Source organism: Bos taurus, chromosome 25 (genome assembly GCF_002263795.3).
Source record: "Bos taurus isolate L1 Dominette 01449 registration number 42190680 breed Hereford chromosome 25, ARS-UCD2.0, whole genome shotgun sequence".
In the NCBI taxonomy this organism is placed as follows: domain Eukaryota; kingdom Metazoa; phylum Chordata; class Mammalia; order Artiodactyla; family Bovidae; genus Bos; species Bos taurus.
This window is the reverse complement of record NC_037352.1, coordinates 3,595,366-3,608,184: the sequence shown is the minus strand read 5'-3', so window position 1 is coordinate 3,608,184 and position 12,819 is coordinate 3,595,366. Positions and strand designations below refer to the sequence as shown.

At 54.1% G+C, this 12,819-nt stretch overlaps 1 protein-coding gene across 3 annotated transcripts in view; it reads right to left on the bottom strand.

Moving 5' to 3' along the window:
* Nucleotides 1-2,404: 2,404 nt before the first annotated feature.
* The window catches only part of DNAJA3 (DnaJ heat shock protein family (Hsp40) member A3), a 31,256-nt gene continuing 20,841 nt past the window's right edge, over nucleotides 2,405-12,819 (bottom strand). The window contains exons 6-12 of one of the 3 annotated variants that reach the window (XM_005224433.5): nucleotides 12,113-12,260; nucleotides 11,000-11,064; nucleotides 9,440-9,568; nucleotides 8,877-8,992; nucleotides 8,032-8,129; nucleotides 4,052-4,168; nucleotides 3,424-3,513 (exon numbers count right to left, since the gene is read on the bottom strand). In XM_005224433.5, the coding sequence (XP_005224490.1) occupies nucleotides 4,065-4,168; nucleotides 8,032-8,129; nucleotides 8,877-8,992; nucleotides 9,440-9,568; nucleotides 11,000-11,064; nucleotides 12,113-12,260 (660 nt within the window). In that variant the 3' untranslated portion in view covers nucleotides 3,424-3,513; nucleotides 4,052-4,064. 3 annotated transcript variants of the gene reach the window in all.

The following is a 12,819-nucleotide window of genomic DNA, read 5'->3' as shown; positions in this document are numbered from 1 at the left end:
ATGCTAGGGCACCAAGGCCATGAAAATTCCAATAGGAAGCGTCAAGTGCCCAGCCAAGTGTGGGGGACCAAGAGCACCCCCTGCCCCCGGCCCTGCAGCCAGGGACGTCTGACACCCCTGTACGCACACTCTTCCACCCCAGAACATCCGGTCATCTCCGTGTTCCTTCTGAGTTTCAGGGTGGGAAGACCAGCCCCTTCTTCCTCTCCCTTCACCTGCCTCCTGGGCCCCTGGGTGCAGCAGCCTCGAGATGTGGTGATCTCAAAACATGCTGGTAAGAAAGAAACCCCTGAAGGGACGTGAGAGAGCTGTGGACCCCAGGGCACGAGAACTTAGCCCTATGGAGAAGAGGTGATGCTGTCCACAGCACAGGCAGGGAGGGGAAACCAGGGACGTGACCACCCAGCCCTGCTCGGTGGGCAGAGCCCCCCAGGCATTTGGACGGCTTCCCTCTCCTGCTCACTATAGAGAAGAGAAGCGAAGGCCCGGAGGACACAGCCGGCGGGGAGACTGGTGTCTCTGTGGGCTTGCAGGACGTCCCCTGCGGTCTCTACCCTGCTCTGGCCTTGGGACCTGCAGAGGCACTGAAAGGATAGCAGGGCTGCCAAATTCATTCGACCTGTTGATTCATAAGCACTTCTTCAACAACTTATCCAGCGTGCTGGACCCTAAATACAGTGTTAACCAGGAAAGTTACGCACCGTGTCTTGAGTCTGGTTTAGCAGGAGAGCCAGATATCAGTGTGCAGGACGACTGCAGACCGACATCAGGCTGCAGAGAGCAGGGGGTGATGAACACTGGAGGGCCCACTTTAGGGGCACAGGGACAGCCTGAGGGAGCAGCCTCCCAGGAGGGTAGGAGGGAGCAGACGTGATGACATGGGCTTCCAAGCCCACCCGTTATCAGCAGGAGAACCCAACAAGTCATCCGTGTCCAGCCCTGTGATGCCCAAGTACCCCAGGCCCTCTGGAGGGGAGACTCACCTGCTGGAACCCTGACTCATGATATCGGGATCCAGGAGTGGCCCTTGGTCGGCACGAAGCCTGGGGAGAGCCCACCACGCCGGCTCCAGGGTGAGCTGCAGGGAGCTGAGGGCAGGCTCCGGCTGGTGCTGGCCGTTTTACCAGGCCTCTTGGGGTGGGTTGCTCACTTGGTGCCCCCTGGCTGGGCTGCTGTGAAGACTACATGGGGGAACTGGGGAGAAGCAGCGTCTAACTCCCCGGGCCCCTTGTGGTCAGGCCTCGCAAGCCTCCAGTGCCTTCCCCTGTCCGCCCTCCTCCCAGCACTTCAGCAAGTGCTCACCTCCCAGCCACAAAGGCCCAGCGGCCTAGGGACACTCTCTTGTGTTTCTAAATGGCTCAGCTCATGCTCCAGCCCCACCTCAGGCTGCAGAGGGGTCGGGAGACAGATCTCAGGAGCCAGCTGTGGGAATGAGCCAAACCCAGTCCAGCCAGGCCTCGAGGGGGACCCGAACCTACAAATGCTGCCCCGCCACCTTCTGACCATCGGAGGGAAGAATGCCTTGGCACAGCCGTGAAGATGTCTCATTGGAAAGAAAATCCACTTTCCCCTTTCCAAGTCTAGACTGCTAGTTTCAAAAAACATGGCTTTGGTTGACTTCTCTAGGAAGAAGACCTGAGCTGCCAAGAGAGACGTGATCGAGCCCTCCACCACCGTACCCTGGGGTCTCAGATCCTGTCCAGCCCACACCGAGTCCACAGCAGGTGCTTGGCAAACTTCTGTTCAACGGAGGAAGAGACTAGAGACTGGCAGGAAGTCGCTGAGCCTCCTTCTTGCCCACCAAGTCTTCCCAGCCTCTTCACCCAATCCAGCAAGTGCCCACCCCCGCCTCCACTACAGCCTGCTCAGCCCAGAACCCTGGGGCAGGGCAGAGTCATGTGCTTGGGGCCCACTCAAGCCACCATAGCCCAGACGAAGACTGCAATACACACAAAATACCTTAATATTCCTCTGAAAACAACGGAGAAAACAAAAGTATCTAGTGATGGCAGTGGTGACGCTCAGGGACCTAAGGAGGCCACACCGCAGGTGTTTTGAGGAGTGGGCTCCCAGAGTAAAAGCGACACGCTGGATCCTAGAACGTTCGTTCAGATCAGCACATCACTGCAGGATAAGCTCCCTGCTCCAGGTTAGGAGGGTCGGTGCCTGTCAGAGCGACACCTGTCCCTCGGTGGGGTTGATGCTGAGGAAAGCCACCTCCAGCCACCCCCAGGAAGGCCAGCAGACGTGGGGTGGCCTGACAGGCAGGTGAGCACCCGCTGCTGGGCCACCTGCAGAGAGCTGTCCAAACTCTTTCAAAGAAGAGATGACCACAATTCAGGTTTTAAATATCTCTTTGCAGTAGATAATCTTATTTACATTGATACAGAATCATTTTACATTCTTAGAGCAGACACTAGCAGATGCTTTATTTTAGTAAATTATGGGGGGGAAACAGAAAGCACACTAATCAGAAGGATTCTCCATTAGCCTGTCTTGCCACAGCGGGGGGATTTGGAAACACAGGGGAACCTGCACGTCCCAGGAGCCAAGGCTGGGAAATGGTGCTTGGTCTGATTGGATGCTGGAGAACCTTCGATTGCCGAGACCACGCTCTCCTCTGAACAAACACTCGTACGGGAAAAGACAGTGATTCTCAGCATTGAATAATTTAAACACACGTCTGAAAACAAGTCAGTAGTGAGTGGTGAGACCCAAGGCCCTGATGGCAGCGGGGCAGGGCTGGGGTTGAGAGGCCCTCAGTCAGCCCCAGGCCACGCCAGCTGTGGTCCAGCAGAAGGGCAGGAGCCCCCCTTACGCGTGCCTTAGAACAACACAACTCCACTGTCGGGGGGCAGGGCCACCCTGTCCGTCCTGACGGAGATCACAGCCCATGTGATCAAGAGTGGCCTCTGCAGGGACTGTCCTCTAGGCGTCACCCCAGGCCCCAGGCCCCCAGGTTCCAGCTGCTCAGTACCTTTGGGAATTAAAACCAACTCCAGCTGAAGGGTGGGTGACACCAGTGGGGCGTGTGCCCCAGGTTCCCGGAAAGGACAACCTGTCAGGAAAGACTCATTCTGGAACGTCCCGGAGGTTTGCTGAGAGGGAAATCAATCACGTCACAACTTGGTGCAGCTTAAGGCTTCATTTTCAAGCTGTAAGCATGGCCTTTAATTCTTTAACCACATTCAGTTCCAAATTAAGAGTTTCAGCTCTGCAGGAAGTGTCCAGCCGTCTGACTTTGCCAGAGCCTGAAGAGGCCAAGTTACCTACCCACAGACAGGAAACTACCAGCCCTGAGGCCGGCCATGCCTGACTGCCCAGGGTCTGTCCCGTCCGCAGTGACCTTCCATGAAGAGCTGCGTGGTCACGTGAGTTTGCTGTTGCCAAGGCGGTCCGGAGGCCTCTGCAGGCAGGGGCTCAGTGCTGCCGTGGGGAATCCTCCTGCGTCCAAGGTGCCTGGCCACGAGGAGGTGCTGCTGCTCCCTGCCTAGTTCCCAGTGGACCGTTTTCCTGAGCCAAGACACAAACGGGTACAGTTCACCGGCCTCGCAGGAAGGACACGCCCTGCTGGTGAACTTCCGTGGTCCCCAGGAAGGAGCCCCAACATCCGGGACCAGCACAAGTGAAAGGTGAGCCCCGAGACACTGAGCTGAGCAAGCAGGACTCCCGCCCCGCCCCACCCCGCCCACACTAAAGCTGACACTCCCTAGACGTCCCAGGCAGGACGGGGCGGGGCTGGAGAGATCTGAGTTCTAGGCCTGGCTCTGCTGTGACCTGCCCTCTGTGACTATGGGCAACCTGGTTCCCACCACGGCGGGATGCAGTGCCCCCGGGAGCTGGTGGAAGGAGGGCTGGGGGGCTCCAGGAGTGGTTCAGCCCTGCACTACCGGCTAGCTCCCCTTGGGCTGAGGCTGGGCTCACACCATGCCTGAGATGGGAACCTCTTCACCTCTGGGGGTGGGGGGATGATACTGGCTAAAATGAGGGAAAACAGGGATTCATTAGTTCAGAGGGGCATGAAGGGGAGGAACCTCAGGGATTTTCCTACCTCGGCTGGGATATCAGGAGGTAAACATTCTCTTAAGTTTGGAAAGGAATCCCTCCTTGTCCTCCCCAGCCTCAGGCCTAGCCTTGCCTCCCGCGGAGCTATCCATGGTGCTGCCACCTGGGCATAAACAGCAGAGAGAACTGGGGTCAAGGGTGCAGATCTCCTCGCAGCCCACCCCAGGCCCCGTCTGGCCACCCAGGGCTTGCACTCCAAGAGCCACCAAGCGCCACCCCGAGAGGAGAGGTGGCCGTATCAGGCTGTCCAGGGTTGTCCCATTCATCAGATGACTCAGCACTTAGAGCATCCCAACTGCTCCCCAAGTCACTGGCCCTCGAGAGGAAAACAAGGAACAGAAAAGGACAACAGGCAGCTGTCCCACCTTAAGAACCATAACAGAAAAACAGCCAGTGCCAATGCCTTCCAGGCCAGGCTACATGGCGTCCATACCTCATTCAATCCTTACGATAACCTTACAGGTAAATTCCAGATAAAAGAAACAAAAACCAGAGGCACAAAGGGGTTAGGTGGCATGACTAAGGTCACAGAGCAAATAAACGAGCAGGAGGTCTGAGTTCAGACCCAAGCAGTCAGACACCAAAGCCCAGGCTCTGAAAAGGTGAAGAGCATGTGCCGAGAGCCACCAACCAGCTTCCACACCCGGCCAGTGCACACGGACCATCTCCAGGGCACCCGGGACCCCAGGACATGTGCACTGCTCATCTGGGACGGGGCAGCCAAGGGCCCCGCGTGTCACCGGTCAAACACCTGGCTCCAAATGCCCCAAGATGGGGTGGCCGCCCTTCAGTTTCCAGAGGGGCCGTGAGAGCCCCTCTGCACAAACACGTCACAAGGCAAGAGGACCAAGGGAATTAGTGCACGTCGACGTGCAGGGGGATGTATGTCAAGGACAGTGTGTAGAGGGGACAAAATGCCCATGTCCCCAGGATCTCAGTCTCAGACGTCTTTGTCGGTGAGAGGCCCACAGCTTTGGGCAGCAGGCCTCCGGAAGAGGTGGGGAAGGTAATCCATGGCTCTTTACAAGGTGATGAATAGCCAGGTAACGCTCATTCCACGAATCTGCACCACCTTTTCCTCCACAGGTACAAGCTCCTAGTGTCATAAGCAAGTCTGGCACTTACTTGGGGGTTCAGTGCCTGCTGGCCTCCCCGCTCACACTGTAAGCTGGGCAGGGCAGGGACCCCGTCTCTCTGGTCATCGCTTCTGAGCACATGGCAAATGCTTGGTGACCATCAGTGCGAGAAACAGAAGCCAACAGGACTCCAGGGTGACATCTGAGGACCGGACCCACCCTACAGGCAGAGGTGCGGGGTCTACACGCACAGTCTGACTACCTGAGCTGACTACACGCTCAGAGCCAGCAGAGCGCCTCTTGTTCCACTAAAATGTCTTTTTCCTCATCTTCCTCTTGCCTCCACCCCGCCTAAATAAAGGGGCTCAACAGTCAATGGCGTCAGCTCATCAGAGAAGAGACCGCAGGTGGATCCAAGCTCTGGAAGAGGTTCCTGCACGACAGCTAAATGGACGTACAGGGGTCGTCGCAGGAGTTAACGACGGCCCACAAGCACAAACAACGAGCCATGCTGTCTCTACACCCAAAAGGTCACTTGGTAACCTCAGAGTGCCCCAGGCCCCCGGCTCGCTGCGGTGTTTCTGCTTCTCAGGCTGGGAACAAAGCCAGGGTCAGCCATTATTAAGGTTTTCAGCAGGGGCTACAGAGAACAAAAATAAACAAGCGATACTAAACCCACCAAAAACGTTTAGGTTGTTTTCCTACATAGTGGTAACTTTTCCAAATGCCTTCCCGATACCTTTCCCGTGGTGAAAGCAAAGACACCCAGGAATCACTCTGCATCTGCAGTGACTATCTCCACGGGCACTTGGGGACTATTAAGCGATACGCTAGCCCAAGAACCACTGATGACTGCAGGCAACTGCTTCCAGTGTAACTTTAACAGCAGAGATTCAGGCTCTACTGAGTAAGCAGGATGCACCTTAGTACAGACGTCGGGAAAGGTCGTTGTGTGCACCGGTGTGTCCTCACACATGGACGGCAAAAGGAACTTTCTTCACAGTAACAAGAGGCTTAACCACACCCAGGCTGCGGACTGACCGACATTGCATTCCAGTGCTAAGATTCTTAAAAGCCATTTAAAGAATTATATCTGGGAGCCAAATTTCCCACTGAATACAATTCTGAAATGACAATGGAAGTGAGTGGAAAAAAAAAATAATTCAGGACACTCATTTCACTTTATGAACTCTTCACAAACACATGCAACACATATGTTAACATTATGATATATTCAGCAAAATTATGTCAATAGAAATTTAAAACAAAGAACTGGCAAAGTGTCTGGCACATAAGAGCCTCCCAATAAATCTCAGCTGAACGCGGGGAGAGGGAATGAGCTAACAGGATAAGAACCATGGACGTTACTCAGAAGCCGATTGCAGGATCAACTCCCAATCTGAGCTCTCAGGAAGGGGCTTGATAACAACTGGTGGATAATACCCGACATGCAAACAGTGAACAAGGCCCAGGGTCTCACTCAGAGCTCAGTCAGGAAGACCTTGAGTTCCCCTGGGGGAGGGGCACATGGCTGAAAGCTGGTTGCAGAGCAAATCTCGCATGCTCTGTGACTGTGGGAATGTTTGGGACCCAGGAAAAAAACCTAGAGGTGCATAAGTAGAGTTATGTGGAAGAATCATCCCCACTTCTTTTTAGTCCATGGGATAGTAATAAGAAAATATGAAAAAGTCTATGAACCAAACCACTACAGTAAGTGCTCACTTTATGCCCAGTTGGCCACAGATAGAATCTGTGGCAGCTGTTTTTTCACAGAGGACTTGGTCCCCTGGATTTAGGGGAGCTTGGCCAACTCCAAGCAAAGGCTGTTGCCACTAGGACCCCCAGCCCTGTCCCAGGGCTCCCAGACCAAGACCCCACCCTCAGCTCTGATCACCTGCTCTGACTGTACACTAATCTAATACCATTCAAGTTCCAAGAAGGTGAGAGAAAATTCAGGACCCAGACAAAAACAAAGTGATGCAACCAGGAGCCAACACGTTGGGCAACAGAAGCCAACTCACCCTCAGCATGGCCTGTCCCAGCCCAGGAGGAGGCCCAACCGACAGGGAACAGCGTTTCCTCGGCATAACACCCCATCCCAGCAGAGCACCCCATCCTAGCAGAGCACCCCATCCCAGCAGAGCACCTCATCTGGGCAAAGCACCCCCATCCTGAGGGACGAGGGCTATAGTCACAGTGCCTGTAGCTAAAGCTTCTGCCTGTGGTCAGAGTTGGGGGAACATGGCTACTCACCAATCACCAATATTTAACTGCACTCTATAGATGTTTAAGCTCAGAGTAAACAAGGCATTTTGTTTGTTCACGGCCCTAGACGCTCAGAGTTTAGACCTGCTGCACACAGGCAGATCTGGGGTTGTTAAGCCTGTAGCAGCTGCTGTTTACAGGACACTCTGAAATCCAGGGAAAGCCACCTGGGTGAGGAAGACATGCATCTTCTCCTTTAGTGGCTACAAGCTAGAGCTGGAAGAATCTAGCTGGTGAAAGATCTCATGCAGGAATGAGATGGAAGAATCTAGCTGGTGGAAGATCTCATGCAGGAATGAGCCCAAGGTCACAGGGCAAGTGGCAGAACCAAGGCTAGAACTCAGGAGAGCAGTCCTGAGACACAGAGATGCTCCCTGGAGGGAAGCGTCACAGAACTCACTGACCTCGGCCAGCAGCACGTGCACAGAGGATGAGGGCCAGAGCGGGGGCCAGCTCTCCCCAGAGCGTGGCGGCCCCGCGCCACTCTGCCCCACACTCAGCCCCTCTTACTACTGGGCCCTCTGGAGACTCCAGGAGGATTCCCCAGTGGAAACCCCAACATGTTTCCAAACCATCTGCCCTCCCAGGTACTGAGGGGCTCCCACGGGCCGCAGGGCTGTCTCACCAGTGCTTGTGTTGGTGACGCCGTTCACCGTCCCCTCCACGTCGGTCTCGTCCTCGGCGTAGCTCAGGATCAGGCTCTGCTGCCGGCTTGTCAGTCTCCTGTGGACCGAGCGCAGTCAGTATCCAAGCGGCTCCTCTGGGCAGCTCTTCAAAAGGATGTGGACGTGGCCGGTCCCCATGCAGCATGTGGGAAAGGCAGGACCCTCGACCCAGGCACTGGGCACACCCTGAACCCAAGAGCCCACACCCTTAAAGCTTCTGTAAAGTAAACCTCTTCAACTACCCTGAGTTGTTCTAAACAACTGCCACTGTGGCCATGGTGAACAGTTTACCAGAGGGATGAAAACCTGTTACAAGTGTGTGTGTCAGAAATTATCTAATTAAAGAGAGTGCTGGAAATCCAGCCCACTGAGAGGAGTTGGCAAGCCCTGCTCCAGATGTCTACAGCTCCCCCTAGGACTTTTCTCCTGAAGGCCAGACACGATACCTGCCGCCAGCTGGTTCTAGATCATCTCTCAGATGGAGGGCGACCCGAGAGTGATAATAATAAAACCAACAGCAGCAATAATAGCTAACTGCTCCCTATGGGTTATTCATTTCATCTCCCAGCAACTCAGCGAGGTCGAACTTTTTTATCATGTCCGCTTTCAGAAGGAGCACCTGGGCAGGACAGACTTAGCGGGAGAAGTAACCTGCCTAAGCCTCAGTGCTTACAGCAGAAGTGCCACACAGGCCGGGCGGTCGGGCTCAGCACCTGCCTGGCATGTGAGAAGTCCTTGACCGGCTCCTGCTGGTGCTGGAAGCTGCAGAGAGTGGGTGGACCTCATCACACCAGGAGGCACTTACTTTGGAACTCTGATCTTGATGTGAATGTAGTGGTCTCCATAGCCATAACTGTTAATCCGCGGGATGCCCTTCCCACTCATCCGAATCTTCTGATCTGACTGAGTCCCAGGGGGGATCTATAAAGAAAGGAACCTCAGGTTTTCCTCCACCTCCACCCAAATGAAAACATCTCACGACATGAAGACAATCTTACTCCCGAAAAGAACTCCATTCAGGTTTCTAGATAAAACCCACCAAACACCACACAGAAACTGGCTAGGCTGGGTCCACCCTGAGCAGAGCCTGTGATGGGCTTGGGGGCCAGGAGTCTGGGGTGGCGAGCCCACAGCAGGAGGAAAGGAGCTCAGGGAGCAGGACCTGGGAGGAAGCAGAGCCAACCTGGGGCGCCACTGAAGCTGCTGCCAAGCCCGCCAGGATGGACACGGCCCAGGAGCTGCTTCCCGGCCAAGTCACACCCAAGGCGTGGCCCACACTCCTCCTGCCTTCCGCCAGGTTGTTCCCAGGTTTCAGCCACTTCCCGTTTTAGAAAGAAAAGAGCAGTGAGAATGTGCTTGCACTCTTACCGTCACATTGATGGTCTCGTACAGGCCCTGCGTTCTGGCGGTGCCCCCGAGGATGGCCTGAGCTATGGAGATAAAGAGGTCCGAGTGGATGTCTGCGCCGTCCCTCCGGAACACAGGGCTTTTCTGCACCTACGGCCAAGCACGGGAGGGTTACCAACGCTCAGAGAAGTCCTTCTGGAGAGCAGACCACAGCCGCGGCTCAGCGTGCAGCATCCAGGGAGACAGGGTACTTTCACCAAAGCGCCCACCTCCCCCAGGCTCCAGGAGTTACAGGGCAGCTTCTTCCTTCACTGCAATGCCACAGTGTCCTCTCAGATGAAGCTATTCAAGTCTTGAGGGAAATAAAACTAAATTTTGAAAATTAAAAAAAATATAAAAATCTTACTTTACTAGAGACACAGATTAATACAGTCTACAAAGGAAGAAAGGGTTTACTTTCCAGAGTCTTTTGGTACAAGCTACCTTCAAGTCAGACTAGCAGCACTGGAATGATTCTGATTTTATAAGCACTGTTTTTTTCTATCTCAAAGACATTCTTTGTCTTCCAGTAATTTCTTCTTTTCTTCTCTACTATCAGCTGGGAACAATCTGAATTCTCTATCAAACCTTCTTCATAGACTGGCTTCCAGACTGAGACCTTTCTCTTCAATTTCTCAGTCTTAAAGATTCACCCTTTACATTATTTTTGTCTTTGTTTTAAACTATGAAATATTTCACACATATGTAAATCAGCACAAGTAATTAGCACACGCTGTACACACAACCCTGCGTAGGTCACAGAAGACCAGGACACAGGTGACTTCTCCCCCTCCTGCTCACCCCTCCACAGCAGCTGCTACATTTAGTCTTTATCTTTCCTAGGAGCGTCTGTTTACCTTTTCTACATGTCCCTAAACAATACATGACACCACCTTGCGTGGTTTGAAACTACACAGATGACCTCATTCCTCGGCCTGCAGCCCGCTCACTCCCTGTCCGTAACCGAGAGCTACCAGGGCGTCTCACGCCAACATGTGTGTCTCCAGCTTCTGCTCCTAGGTGCCCACAGTGCAGCCCCCTCGCCATCTCCTCCCGAAGGCAGCAGGCCACTGGCAGTGCTCACAGTTGTAGACGAGGCTGGCACACACCTTGCCTCCGCCTGCCGCACCGCCTCAGGGACATGCCTGGTGGAATCAGTGGCAGAGGTGCCACTTCCTCTGTTACCCTTGCCTCAGAAAACTTTGCCTGCACGTCACATGTAAATCTGTAGCTCTGGCACCTACTGTCCCCATGAACAATTCAATACATCAATAAAAAATAAAAGATGTTTTCTGTATTTTTATGAGTGCTTTGTTGCCAACTTGTAAACACCTTGGGGTAACTTTGTTCTCTCCACATTTAGCACAAAAGCTTGATGTAACACATGTTTGATCACCCTGCTGAGGTGGCCACCACTTGCCTTAGAAACTTGAACAGCCAGGCGTATTCCATGAAGCTCCCATCTCACCCATAAAAAGCCTGGTCTGCACCCTCTCCACGAGAGCAAGGGCCCAAAAGAGGCCGTGCAAACAGAGCACCTACCCTGAATGTGATGAAAATTTCTCGTTTTCCTACAGGCATCCTCACAGTCTGGCCATCCTCAACTCCTGTAAGCAAGAGAACAATTATTTTGGGATGTGTGAAGGCATTTTCTATACTGGATCTATTTACAACCCACCCACTTACTCATTCCTGTTTCCTGTTAACAAGGAACAACACAGTCACCCAATACGGCAACAAGTAAAACAAGTGTCACTTTTCAAAGGTGCGGCATATAGTACTCAATAACCAAATGACACTTATTCAAGTTTACCAGCAGGTCCACCTAGTACCCCAGTGAGTTTAGAGTCTAGTGGGGCACAGCACTAAAGAATCCGCCTGCCAGTGCAGGAGATGCAGGAGAAGCAGGTTCACTCCCTGGGTCGGGAAGGTCCCTTGGAGAAGGAAATGGCAACCCACTGCAGTATTCTTGCCTGGAGAGCCTACGGACAGAGGAGCCTGGCGGGCTACGGTCCCTGCAATGAGTTGGATGACACTGAGCACACCCACAGGGGAGACAGTTATTAGCTGAATAACAACACCACGTATCACTACAAACAGAGATAAGTGCTTAGAAGGAAAAGATCACAGCTCCAAAGGAACATCTAAGGAAATGCTTCCAGAAGGCTCCCCTGGGGATGAGGAAGCTGCAGGCAGCAAGGCAACAAGGGGGAGCCTAAGAAGATAGGAGGCTGAGACCAGGAGGGGCTAGAAGAGGAGGCCAGTGTTTGGCCCCTGAGAATCGCCACAGAGTCTTCAACAGTGTGAGACGTGATCATACCACCCTGTGCAAAGACCACTCCAGGAACAGGATTGGTTTGGGGTGGGGGGTGGGGGTCATAGGCTGGCCCTGGGCGCAGAGAGGGTGGCTTGGCCAGCTGGGCGGGCAGTGGGTACAACGTTGGCCTTGGGACAGAAAGAGGTGGAGGAGCTGCTTCTCGCAGGAGCAGGACAGGCACGCGAGGTGCCGTTTCCCTATGACACGCGCAGATCTTAAGGGTAACTGGTGCAGACGAAAACGCAGGAGACTGTGGTTTCTCCTCGAGTTTCGGCTCCAGAAACAAGGGCAGGTGGCCTCGGCTCCCAGCCCCCGTGCGTGGAGGAGCCCAGACCCACCGGCAGGCACGGGGATCACCACCTTCTTCTTCTGCTTAGCCTGTCCTGCTCCTCTGCACACCACACAGGGAGACGTGATGATGGAGCCCCGGCCACCACACCTCCGACACGTGGAGCGCATCACAAAAGGGCCTGTGTTTATGGTTTCCTACAAAGACAAAAAAAATGGGACCCTTAGATACCAGTGCACCCTGACAGCAAGGCCCTAGGACCACAATGAGCATGAGAAACGTCTCACCGAAGACCCGTATGTGTGGTGTGAGCCTGTGCTACAACACACTGCCTGAGGACAAGCTGCAGGAGCTCAAACTGACCTAGAGCACACTGCCTCCTGAATTCTGAACCAAACCTGATTATATGAGACAGAAAAATGAGACAGTGCCTCTCTACAGAAGGTCCCCAAGCCCCCAGAGCTGAGCAAATCACTTTAAAGAGAACCCTCTCTTCCTTTACAAAAGGGACAGCTGGGAAAGAAAGAGGGAAGTGACAACTGGAAGCAACTCCCACCCAGAGCTGCCCCTGCCTGCCCCAAGGGAGGAGCAGCACAGGCCTCTGTCCCCCACAGCCCCCAATAGCCCCACCTCATCACAGATGCCCATAAGCAAGGAGGCAAGTGGCTCCTCTTGCAGCCACCCTCACCCCAGTCCTCCAGGAGCCTCCTCGGCTCCCAGCCCCTTGCACAAGTGGGGCCTTATGGTCTGTGGCCA